The 13509-nt window shown below is 46.9% G+C and overlaps 1 protein-coding gene and 1 long non-coding RNA gene across 5 annotated transcripts in view; both read right to left on the bottom strand.

Moving 5' to 3' along the window:
* The window catches only part of LOC146809647 (uncharacterized), a 977933-nt gene that overhangs the window by 229882 nt on the left and 734542 nt on the right, over positions 1-13509 (bottom strand). For all 4 annotated transcript variants that reach the window (XM_085616504.1, XM_085616506.1, XM_085616505.1 and 1 more), the window contains one exon: positions 7776-8009. In XM_085616504.1, coding sequence (XP_085472630.1) covers positions 7776-8009 — 234 coding nt within the window. The remainder of the gene's footprint in view (positions 1-7775; positions 8010-13509) is intronic.
* Positions 5773-6824, bottom strand: LOC146809648 (uncharacterized). Its single transcript, XR_014966473.1, has 4 exons — positions 6720-6824; positions 6566-6627; positions 6357-6473; positions 5773-5912 (listed from the first exon to the last, which is right to left on the bottom strand). It is a non-coding gene; the product is annotated as an uncharacterized LOC146809648 (long non-coding RNA).

Here is a 13509-nt window from a genome sequence, read left to right as displayed (position 1 = left end):
TAGTCCCAGCGATTTCCCACAAAACTGTTGCTCAGCATAAACGTCGGCCCACTTTACGAAGGAGCGTCCTATTATCCATGATGACTGTTTCACATTTACCAGCCCCGAAGACGTACCTAGGTAGAAAAACAAACGTTAACCAAAAGGAAACACAGCAGAAATAAAAACTTATTTTCAAACATAGTTCTCGCACCCCTATGGAGTTCCAGCTCCCAACCCGACGTATGGTAGGCCATGACTATCCCAATCTCGCCGCCTCTGTTGCAGCCCTATACAAAAACGAATGTGTTCCCAAAAGTAAAGGGTCTCCCCCCACAAGAACCAGCACTTCCTCCTTACTGCCAACAATTGTGCAACTGACCTCTGACTCCCTGCTGCATGGCAAAAATGTCCCCTGGAGAAAAGGAACTAAAAAACGCCCTAAACCCTCCCCATTCCTTTACTGGACCGCATTGGCCCACTCCACACCTGTGTAGGCAAAACCCAGGTACCCATACACAACTGAACCATTTTTAGAGACCCTCAACAAAAATCCCCCGCCTGTGTTCTTCTCAAGAAAACCTCCTCGCTGTTAATCCCCACCCTATGACGCAAACCTAGCAGCTCGAATGCCCTAAATGCCCCAAAATGAACCATACCAAAAAACATCGCCTAAACCGGCCGCATTCGTTCTCATTAGAACAGCAAAGTGGCAGCCGCCCAGGCATCCTTTGCAACAAATCAAATGTCACCGGTCGGCGTGACTGCGTGTTCCCAGCCCAAAGTCTACTGAAACCTTTGAGAACTCTCAACACCATCACCCCCCCCCCGTACCAGGTCCTTCCCCCACCTCAAGTGTCCGTAAAACAAACTCCCAGCCATTTTACCGAAAAACTGGCATTGTGGGAAAAACCTTGAACCAACAGGTGTAAATCCAAAACCCAAAAAACTACCTGTTCAGCAGCCATCCTACCCCTCCTGGGAGCACCCGTGTACCCATAACAGAGGAAGTCGCTCCATGCTTGCTGCTAGCTCGGTCTCGTAGCGTCCGCTACAACGTACCCTATCCATTCTACAATTCTTAGGCCCCCCACACCCAGACACACAGTGGGACCTAAGACTTGGGAAGTGCGGCCCCAGGAGCCAGCCGGCGAAATTTCTCCCAATGCCACCGAGACAGAGAGTCCGCTATAAACTTGTTGACACCTGAAATAGGACGTGTCTTAAAAACAATGATAAGCTGTAAACTTATTGAACATGCCATCACTCAGCAAATGTAACAACTCTCAAACCCTGGGTCTTCTGTCGATTGCTCAACTCTACCACCGCTAGATCGTCGACATTAAACAGCACTGAACAAACCTGAAACTCCGCACCCCAGACATACAATGCCCCTAGTAAAGGAAAGAAGTCTAAAATTGTGATACTGCGCCCTTGCCTTAATCAAAGCACTGGCCAACTCGCGGCTCACCAAAAACGCCCTTTCCAAAATACTCTAAAACCCTTTGCTCCCACCGCAGCTGAGGAAAACCTGAACCAGCCAGACCATACGTTGGACCGCAAAACAAAGACACTTCTTGGAAGTCCTGCAAGAGAATCAGCCACACTCTCAAATCCGCCCTATTGGCTGCAGACATCCCTACGCACTGGTGCGGAAGAAAAAACCCCAGACATAGCCAAACCCAACCTCCTGCATAAAGATCTCCCAGCCCGCACCACCCTACATGCACACATGAGGTATCACAATAATGTCTGCACTCTCCTGAGCTCCGCTTCGGGCTCCCCGATCACTGATGACAAATAAAGAAATCTCCTGCACCTTAGCCCCCGGCAGCCGAGCTACCATGTTCACTGTGTCAATTGCAATACCCAAGAAAACAGTGTAGACCTGAGGCCCTCCGTTACGTCCCAGGCCAACAGCACCGATCCCCTGTGCCGTACTCTGAAAAGCAGACAAAGCCGCATGAAACAGCCCCGAGTTCTGAGCACCAATGAACAAAAATCATCCACATACTGGCATACGAGGGGGTGACCAGAGATGTGAATAAAAAACTCCACTGTAAAAAAATGCTAAATGTGTCAAATATTGCACACGAGATAGTAACAACCCCTTTGGCAGCATCGTATCTACTGAAACGCCCCCGAAATGCATGCCTAACAGTGTAAAATCGCATGGATGGATGGGGAGGAAAACGAAAACAGACTGTATAGCACTTTTACCCAATTGCACGTTCCGCCCTGCAGAGCGTTCCAAACCCAGTGCACCATCCACTGAAGCGTAAGACATGCAAGAGTCCGCTGGCTAATAGGAAAATCGGTCATAGAGGCACCCTCAGGCCACGACAGATGGAGCATCAGGCGAAAAAACCCCAGCTCTCTGTTTTGGGCCCACCACCAATGGAGAGACAATCAAAATGCGCATGTGACATTGACCGAAAGGGCCAGCCACCCTACCCGCTGCAACCTTGCACTGCAACGTATGCTGGACCACCTGCGGGAACCCCTTAGCAGAGTTCGGGTTAACCGAACACGTACCCCGACTCGGGCCCTGGATACCAACCGGAAAACCCCCTTTGAGAAACCCTCTTTGACCAGAATAACCTGATGCAGCACTTTAAAACAGCCAGCAATTCATATGTCAAAATTCTGCTTTTGATCTTAACCAAGCAATGTGATCCTAAAAATCATACCAAACCCCATATACGGCAATTGTCGTGTATATTCTCGTCTTCCTCCACTGAAACCTACACCTCCTTACCCTTCACAGCGACCGTGCATTGCCAACAACATCGACGCCCCCCAACCTTACAGCATCTAGCAAATTCCCAGGGCGCACAACCCCAGCATGAGCATTAACCCCCACCAACTCTTCCCCCACCAAAATGGACCGTATGGCTTTGTGCATTGTACCCCCCTGTTGCCAAACCGACCACCATTCTGCCGTACCTTTTGGCAACTGGGCCGCTCTGTTCCGTACATCCCGCTGTACCTCCTGTAGTTGAGTGACAGTGACCTGGTCCTGCTGCTAGCTCGGTCCGCTCAAGACGCCTGCAAAAAACTAAGCATACTTTTGTTGCCCCAGCACACCCCTCGTACCCGTCATTGACGTCACATACTGTGTCTCAAAAAATCCCCCACCCGTTCCCACACGCAATTCCCCTTCAATCCAAATATCACTGTCAGTGACCAATACCACGCCATCACAGCAACCCCACACAAATGCCCCACTCTGCATTGTAGAAATGGACGTTCCTCCCGTAGTTGGGTGTCAGTAGCATGCTCCCGCTGTTTTGCGTGGTCCGCTCGTGACGCCTGCAAAAGAAGCATACTGGGTAGCCCCGACAAACCCCTCGTACCCCTCCATGATGTCACATATCGTTTCCGATCATCCCCATCACCCTCATGCAGTTCCCTGCTATCCAAATCATCGTTGTCATTATCCAATACCATGTCATCTCCATTGTCACCACACCATGACCCCTTTTCTCGTCTCAGAACCAAAAATTTCCCTTGTTCCAGAAATCCAATACCCAGCAACAAACATCGTAACAGCTGAGGCGTCTGAGGTAGAAGGGAAATCCGCTCCAGATCTCCCTCCCTCCACACGCCCCCCCAGACAGAACCGCATAGATCTGACTGTAGCGTGCACCTGCCAGCCGTCTGCCGTGAGGACAAAACCGGCAGTATGGTCGTCCAGCCGCTCTGACCAGACTCTTCCGTAACTCCGAAGGCGACCCCGGGGACCCCTACCACCCCGCCCTGCCGCATGCCAGACGTGCCATCACTGCTCACCCAGACCCACTGGCCCTCCGTGGGCTCGTGCTCCAACTCCCTGGCTGTACCCTGCAGGCGGCCACTATGCTGCCCCAAGTCCACCGACAGGCCTGGTAAGTGACGCGCAATCCGCTGCCCACCATCCCCAAGTGGACCCAAATGTCCTGCAACCGTGATCTGTGAGGACCAAACCGCCGACCGTGCCTCCTCTGCTGCACCCAGGGACCCGGCTTGCTGAGAACAAAATGCCTACCCGGGCGTTGGACCTGCCAAAAGGAGCGCCCCGAAACCGACTAACACTGGTGTGAGGCACCCAACCAGATGGCCCAGCCGGAGTGGGCTCCAAAGGCAAAGAGGTGGGGCAGAAACATGATGCCGGCGTAGCAGGGCAAATGACATACTGGCACCCATTGAAATGCAGTAACTGAGCCCCCCCCCCCCCCGCCCCGCCACTCCATACCGGTATTGTGTGAAGCAAGCGACTGGGCTGTTTCCAAACCTGCCCCCTGCCCAGCGTGACCCTCAGCACTCACCGCCCGCTTAGCGCCTGCCTTCCAACGCGTTAAGTGCTGCCCGGCTCACCACGCTGTTCCCCCGCCTCTCAGCGGTGCCCAAGGACCGCCCCCTCCTGCTTCCCCTGCATCGCGCCGCCCGCTGATAAAGCTACGGGCGGCCGCACATACCTGTGACTCCGGAGCCGTCTCTCAAGGGACACGGCCGGTCCCCACCAAAAACCGCAGCCCCGACCTCCATGGCCCCAGCCAGGCCCGACGCTGCACAACCCGCCGCCTTCTTCCTGCCACGGCGACATACCCGCCGCCATCGCCACCGCCAACGCGACGCCTCCCGCAGCTTTCCGGGGCCGGCGCCCCCGCCCCAACCAAGCCTGCTCCGTGATGCCCGGGCCCAGAAAGTCGACCCGCCCCGCAACACAGAGCACGCACACAGCATCGCGCACCTCCTCCCGGGACGCCAGCGACCCCCACCAGTACGGCAGCAGCAAAAGGACAAACGACAAGGGGCCAATTCAAAACCCTTCCTCCCCACTCCCTCGATCGCAATGAATTTCCCGCCCCACAGCGCCTCTACTTAAAACCTCGCCTCTTGCCTCGCGCCTCCCTAATTAACCCTACCCCGCATCTGGGTGGCCGCTCCCTTGTGCGAAACCACCCAGGGGGAGACTGGCTCGCGCTCCGCTCCCCCTGGGTCCCCTCCTGTGCAGCAGTGACACCTGTTGCTGAGCCTCACTCAGTGAGTCTGATGCCGGGGGTAGCGCACCATGCATGTTTTCCGAGGGAGAGACAAGTGTCGCAGCAGTCAAAAGTAGTCTGAGGAGACAGACAGGTGGTTGCCCCGTAAACTAAATTGCCATGGCACACCTCACAAGTAAGTGAAAGTGTCACTGTGAGACTCGGAGCCAGGCGAGTGAGTGTAAATCCACAAATTCGTTTTCAGTGGCAGCGCGATCAGCTGCCTGCAGGTCGGTGTCTGGACTGGAGTCTCATTTCCTGCCTCACATGGTTCATGTAAAACAGCAAATGCGACTCCAGTCCCGAAAGGATCTTGTAACTTTCTACATATTGTCTTTTCTAGAATGTTTTCCTGTTAATGCTTTACAGCTACAGACAGGAAAAAAGAGGAAAAACCTAGCTGTCAATTTATGAGCCGCTATTTATTTTGGCGGATCAAAGCGAAGACCATCAGTTCTTTCACTTCAAGTGTAACTAATCACACAAATTTAAATATTAGACATTTTCATAAAATATTTTAGGTCATGTCTGAGTTAGATAAACATCTGATATACCAAACAAGTCATAATACACGTAAGTGCATACATAATACAGAACAATGTGCGACAAAACAATATAAAATTATTGATAACAAACAAATGAATAAGCACTGTACAAAATGACACCAGCAGATTGTTGATAACATGAAGCAGTACCAATGAGTCCTATAATTTAGACTAACTTCGTAGGACTGCTACCACACGGGAAAGTTACTATTCTGTTTGTTATATTAATTTCAAACACCCTCTCCAGAGGTTTTAAGCTTTCACAACTACCCATTGTGGTACAAAACGAATAGGAAATGCCGACGCGTTTTCAATCCCGAGGCGGGCTCACAGGATTTTCATCAGGGCTGGGGCATGGTGTAACCTGCAGATTGAAAATGGGAGTAAAAAAATTAATTTTCTACACCGTAGAACAACCTTCTCTAATGCTCTGTTTGAGCAACTGTTGTTGATTAAAAAGTGGCAGGACCGGAGACTGTAATGATGCACTAATTCTGCTTCTCCAATCTTGCAGTTGTAGTGTTTTCGGAACCTAAAGAGACCAGGGTAATTACTGTCAGAACGGCCATATCAGCTACATGGTGTCTTTCAAATATTCAGATTTATTGTGCAAAGTTACAAATAAATTCAGCAGGAGGGAACTGCAGAGTTGTACTTTCAAAATTATTTGCAGATTTCTGTCGGTCGGTAAAGAATTCCCCGCCGCGGGGCGGCTTGCTATAATAGACAAACCGTATCCATGTTTTATTTTTTTGGAACATAATTTTGGATAACTTATTCTGTTATGGGAGAACAATTAAGCACTTACTTTAGCGCGCGTACGTTCATGGCAAAATGGGTCTGAAGATTTACTGTGTCTGGGTTATTTGTGCTCTCAATTCGTTGGGTGCAGCTCTCAATTCGTTGGGTTCAGTCACTGCGCTGACTAGAAACAACAGATCAATTGACACGTTTTTAGTTTCTAGCTATTCATTGCTGTACAGTTTATGACAAAGCATGAGTCCTTCGAGCACTTACTTTTGAGCGCGTGCATTCTTGGTAATTAAATTACCTGTTGTTCGAAAAGACGGGACATTTCTCTGTGAAGAGAGTTCAGGGACAATTGAGTCTCTTGTCTCAACTTTGTATGAGTGCCATATATTAACGAAATTGAACGTTCTGTTCAACTTACTTGGAAAGCTTCTTTATGCCGAATTATACGTGAATCTTCTAACTGCTCCGGTTAAACAAACTCGGTTTCTGACTTCAAACTTTCCTATATCCTGTTGTACAGGAAGTGTAAAGGGCATTGTTTTGACTGAGGGATTGTGGGATTTGTAGTGTCTTTTTGCAGAGATGCAACTTCATACTGATAGTTAAAGGGTCTATTGGTTTATATGAATGCGTGACGAACGGTCAAACAATTCGCCGTGTAATGTGTCATTAGGATTGCCCACTACGCCAGTTGCTGGCAATGCGCTGGTTTCTTGCATGAATATGCGTATTTTTGTTGCTGTTTTTGTTTTTTGTGCAGCGTAAGCTCCAACTGCATTCACTGTACCAACGTATTGGAGAGTGTCAGAGTCTAAAAAGTTCTTGTTTTAAAAAATGGGTGAACGTTCTTGTGCAACACAGTTTCCAACTGTATTACTCGTAATGTTGTGTTCTTGAATGTCAACTTGTTTCCAGATCTTTTTTAACAGAATCATGTTTGAACTGATGCGCACATCCGCTAGATTGTGCTTGCCAGTCAACAAGAAATTTGATTATTTACAGAGGGCTCAGTGCAAAATTTGGTGCAGCTGAGACATTTCGTTTAAGCAGTCGTTTACACAGCTATATTTTAAAATGAGGTAGTCTTCTCCCTTTTACAATAATCTATCTACATCACCTCTTCTGGGCGGTAGATTAATTCCTGACAGTACTGTCCATACAAAGTCCTTTTCAGAGTGTTCTTTTTCAATAAAGTGGGGTACCGTTGGCACAGTTGACACTTTTTACTTTATCCTGGAACGATGTTGAACAATTTGAAAAAGTATTACGTTGCAGATAGTTACAAATGAAGGACACGCTACAAAATAACATAAAATAACAAATAGGAAATGACAAATGGGTTCCTGAATGCCAAAATATCGATCTTTATAGTATAGAGGAAATCAGGGTTGAAATCTTTTAAAACTGCAAAGTAAATGTAAAGCCAATATATGACGGAGAGTTATCTGGGTGGATACATTGAGGGCTGAAGTACCTGTTCTCTTGATAGCTCTGATGAGACAATCTTCACCTAGAGAAGAATCAACCAGCATACACCCTGGAACTTCGTCTAAGAGACTTTTAATGTCCTTATATCGAAACTCTTGTCTGGAGACTTCCAAGTCAATATCATGCTTCAGCATCATAAACTTCTTTAGGACCCGAACTCTCAAGCCCACAGAAAGTGAGCTCACCATATCCCTTATGAAGGTGAAGATTTCAGTGAGCTCTGCGAACACAAGAAAAATTAACATTTGTAAATTGTCTGTCAATTTAATTAAATCTTCTATAGAGACTTACTAAAGTCTATTTCTAGCAACATCTTTTTGTTTACAATAGAACTGGTGCAAACTGTAACATAATTCTGAACTGGACAGCCGAGAAAATAATATATCACATTTATATGATTACAATGAAATAGTCACACAATTTTAACAAAGTTACTTACATAAAGGTCCAAAATTTAATGCAGACAGAATGAAATGATGAAAAGAGTTGAACTTCACTTGGAAGGAAAAGTGGAAGACGTATTTCGATACAGAAGATTAAGGGTCTAACAATGCACGAAAGCCTGTTTCTGCACACCATGGCAGTGCAGTCCATGCCGTGCAGGAACAGGGGTGCATGCACACAGGGGGACACAACATGTACCCCCGTGCATACACCCCCATGCACAGGGGCACGACTTTCCTGACCGCCACACTTTTCCTTGTGGGCTCACTGTCATGAAAGGTGGAGGTCTCAAAAGTTGTAATATACATGGTGGTGCCGCAGCGGCACCACCAGCATATTGCTGCCCCAGACCGATGCGCCACCGCGAAAGGATCGTGGATCCCCGGCGGTTGCGGCAGTCCCAGGGCGGTCCGACCACCAAAGTTGTAATACAGCAGTTGGACCGCCAGTGTGGCAGTAGCCACACTGCCACCACTACGCCACCATGAGTTTGGCGGTCCACTGAGCGCCAAACTCATAAACAGGCCATAAATCTTCTAAGTGACTCTTTAAAGACTGAATTTAAATAAACCTAGTATACATATACTGCATTCACATTTGGTGATAACATAATAATTAAGGAGAACATCTTTCGCACATCTCAAATGGTTTACCAATCAAATTCTCCAACAGTCTTTCCAATTTATGAAACAGTCAGAGGCCTCCTAATTACCATGGACTCTTCTGCTTGTAGTAAACAAAAATCACACACCCTATTGGGCATGGGACTGCAATGACATATTGGTTCCCAAAACTGATGGAGGATACACATGACTACTCAGACCACTCACAAGCCCATTTCCATTGTTAACTGTAATCGATTCCTTTGGTAGAAGGATTTGTCCCGCCAGCATTTCAACACATAATACCTGCTAAGTTTCATTTTAATTCATGCCATAGTGCATATGGTTATAAGTTTGCCACAAAGTAAATACAAATAACTACTCAGGTGGGATCTATTGCATCCTTCAAAACAACTCAATTTCGTAAGTAAAAACCACCAAACACAATCCAACTACTGACAGTATACAGTGTTTTTTTGCAACTATCTCAGGATCAATTAATGTGGCGGTAATTCTGTCATTACAACACAGAAAACCATCAACAGGTGCAGCAGCAGGCAGTCCTCTGAGAGTCCGTCCGCAGGTCCAGTGGTAAACTAAAGAGTGGGACTAAAGGTCCTATTTTTATACCTTGGTGCCCTTCGTCTGGAAGTTGGGAGAAGCTTGTGGAAAGGTTTATTGAAGTGCATGGAATTTCTTGACTCGCTTGCCCTCGCTTAAAGTTGGCTGTAGTGACAATGTGAGGTTTTTAGACCCTTTGTGTGAAGGCAGAGCACAGGCTATTCAGTTGCAAGTGGGGCTGTAATCAGCTCCACTCCCATCCTGCTAGCAGACGACCCATTAAGGCACAGCTAATCCATCTATTGTGTGACTGTGCAGGAGGAATTCAGAAATGCTGTCAGCTACAGCCAGTCATGTGACCCAAGACAGTCTGCAGGTACAAAGGGCTAGGGGCAGAAAATACTAACTTTATACAATTGCATAGTTACCAAATATGAGATAGCTGCCTACTTCCAATTGGAAAATGCAGCTCCTTAAAATGTAATAAGGAATCCCCAATGCTATCCTATAGGAGGGGTAGGCATCACAGTAGTGAAAAACAAATTTAGGAGTTTATTCACCACCAGGAAATGTAAAACTTAAACGTACATGTCCAGCCTTTTAACTACACAGCATCTTTCCCTATGGGCTACCTAGGGCTACCTTAGTGGTGACATATGAAATAAAAGGACGGGGTAAAGGCTTGGTAAGGGGGTTCAATGCCAAGTCGACATTGCATTCAGGCTGCTATAGCAGTCCTGGGATATGTTTTAAAGTGCTACTTAAGTGTGTGACATGAGTGCTGCAGGCCCACTGCTAGAATTTAATTTACATGCCCTGGGTATAAGGTATACCACTCTACAAAGGACTTGCAAGTAAATAAAGTATGCCAATCAGGTATAAGCCGGCCAAACCATGTTTAGGGGAGTGAGCACAAGTAACTTAGCACTGATTAGCAGTGGTAAAGTGCAGTTCTAAGGCCAACAAAAATGAATTTCAGCACTAAAAATGGAGGTAAGTAGGCACAATCTTTGGGCCCCACTCTCAGACTCACGATTCTAACAAGTTTAATCTGGAATCTTTTAAGATCTTTCAGTTTACAACGCGGCACAGGAATTGGAATGAACCAGATCTTTTGTGATATACAGAGAATTGATTATGTCAAAAAGTGTTTTAACAGTAATATTATTCGGTCAACAAAAAATGCCTCTAAAAAAGGGAAGCAAACAGTGGATGGTTTGATGAAAACTGCCAGACATCTAGAAAAATTCTTAAGAGGATTCAGCAGAGGTTGAAAATGTTGACAGTGCTTCCTTTTTTTCATCTCTGAATTGATGAAAAAAAAAAAATTAAATGAGTCTCCAACTTTATCAGACGATTGAATATTTTAAACATGTTTGGACGCGATGCAGTTGGCACTTCATGTGGGTAATTAAAAGGCATTTTGGGCGTTATTAAGTAGAAAATCTGATGTGAAGAAGTGTGTTGTTTCATGCTATAGGAGTGATGCAATGTTGGAGAACGCAGGCCATCCGGATCTAGTTCTTTGTATGACTAGGATGTGTGCTAGTAGGTGTCCTGTCGAGAGTAGCTATCTCGGTGGTGGGTAGAAGGAGATGTGGCTGTGCTGGTGGGTCAGACCTAATTTGTATAGTGCCTTGAATGTGTGGGTAAAGAAAATTGGGCCCACTTGTAGTTTCCTGAGGTGCGGTGTGATGTGGGTTATGCATGGGAGGTTGTGGATGAGTCTGGCTGCCAAGTTCTGAATAGTTTGTAGTCTTCTGGTGAGTTGTTTAGGGATGCAGACATAGAGGGTATTTCCCTATTCTAGCTGTGATGAGGACTTGAGTGATGTTTTTTCCGGTGTTACTTGGGAGACATTTGAAAATCTTTCTGATTATCATCATGGTGTGGTATCAAAGATGCTGTGACAGCAATGACTTGCGTAGTTATCTAGTTTGCTTTTGATGATGATGCCAAGGTATCTGATGTGGGTGGTGGGCGTGGGGTATGGATGTGGACGCGTGCATGTGTTCGGCCGACCTCCAGTTGGTATCCCATGGTGGAAGGTGCTCTTGCTGAAGATCTCTAATTCTGTCTTGTCGGTGTTGAGTTTAAATCAATTGTCTTTCATCCAAATGATGACTTTGGTCACTTTGGTAAGTCAATGGAAGCATTGACAATATTTGTGAGAGCATCGCTGATTGGTCGGAGTTCTTTGGCGAAGGCATGGTGAAGGCAGAGGTCAGAGTGAATCTGAATGGATGGATTTCATTGTGTTGGTGGTTTCATAGGTGGTGTTCTTGACTCTTGTTCTGTGGAACTTGTCAGAGAGGTAGAGTATAAGTTAACCTCTTGCGTGCCCCGCCCTTTCCCCGCCCTGTGCCGGGCTTTCTATTAGCGGGCGGAGTTCATGACGAGATGGTCTCATCATGGGCACAGCGCAACCGCGGCCCATGACGAGACCATCTCGTCATGGGCACTGAAGGGGTTAAGTATCATCAACATCAGAAAGGATTTTGATGTTGTGGACACTGATGACGCTGGCCGTGGGGCATCATGTATGTGTTGAAAAGGGCAGAGTCGAGGGATGAACCTTGAGGTACTCCACAGATTAAGTTTTGGGCCCCCAATGAATAAGGTGTAAGGTGTAAGGTTGACAGCTTCTTTACGATCCAATCAAAATGAACAAATCTAGCAGAGAGCTGTTCCTTTGATGCCAATCTCATGTATGATGGTGTGTGAGACCGTGTTGAATGCTGCAGACAGGTCCAGGAGGATGAGAGCTGCGGTTTCCCCTCTGCCTAGGATCATGCAAAAGTCATCTGTGGTGGTGGTAATCGCTCTTTCTGTTCTGTGGTTTGGCCTAAAACAGAATGTGTGGCATCGAGGAGATGGTGGTTGTTGAGGAGTTCAGTGAAATGCAGGTTGATAAGCTTTTTTAAGACCTTGGCTGGGTATGGTAGGAGGGAAATTGTTCTGTAGCTGGCGAGCGTGGCAGGATCTGTGGAAGGTTTATTGAGTAGGGGGGCGAGAGTGGCATGTTTACAGGTGTTCAGGATAAGTGGCTATGTCAATGGAGGGGTTGACAATATTTGTGAGAGCATCGCTGATTGGTCGGAGTTCTTTGGCGAAGGCATGGTGAAGGCAGAGGTCAGAGTGAGTCTGAATGGATGGATTTCATTGTGGTGGTGGTTTCATCAGTGGTGATACTAGGCCATATGGTCAAGGTTTGTTCTTTGACCATTATGGGAAGTTGAATTGCGAGAGCGTCTGGTCTGGTTGAGGTTCAAAGCTGCCATTTATAGAGGTGATTTTGTTACAGAAGAATTCTGAGAGTTTGTTGCAAGGTCTTGTGAAGGGATGATGTTGCTGGAGGTAGCTGGAGGGATGACGATCTCTTTGGCAATGGCAAACATTTCCTTGCTACTTTCCATGCTGACAATGATGGGGTCTGGCAAGGCTGTATGCTTAGTAACCCGGATTTGCTGATGGTAGTGCCTGAGGGCATTTGTGAATATGTTTTTGTCTCTGGTGTCTTAGCTCATTCTCCACCTGCGCTTCAGTTGCCTGCAGTGGCGTTTCCTCAGCCTGAGTTCCTCTCTGTACCGGCTGGCATGTGGTCGGGGTCTAGCTGTTGTGTTTTGCTTCAGGAGAGATAGGGTGTTGGCAATGCAGTGATCCAGCTGTTGAAATTCTTGATGGCTTTCTGCAAGTTGCTGGTGTAGTACAGTGGGTTCAGTTGTGTTCTGTGATGTTTATCCAGCTGCGACGAGCAGATGCAGTGGTTGGCAGATCTGCAGGGGTGCGGGATGGGAATGCTAAAACTGACAAGGGGCTGGTTTGTCCAAGTCACAGATCCACTCCACATGATTCAGCAGCTGCATTCACATAATTGCCTGCATAAATACCTAAATGGGATTGGAATACTGACCAGGAAATTTTCTATTGAAAATACAGCAACAAAGGCTGTGTTCTTGCTCCTCTTCCTGTCAATTCATTTTTGGCAGACTATTATAACCATTCATTTGTTTTCATCTACAATAGGCAAGAGTCTCATGGGTATTGCATGCTGTCAATCTAATTCTGTTAGCCTATACCCAGGGTTGCCTGCAAAGAAAGATTTGGGAGATT

Source organism: Triturus cristatus, chromosome 7 (assembly GCF_964204655.1).
Source record: "Triturus cristatus chromosome 7, aTriCri1.1, whole genome shotgun sequence".
In the NCBI taxonomy this organism is placed as follows: domain Eukaryota; kingdom Metazoa; phylum Chordata; class Amphibia; order Caudata; family Salamandridae; genus Triturus; species Triturus cristatus.
Note: the sequence above shows the minus strand (reverse complement) of the source record. Positions and strands in the feature narration are given on the sequence as shown.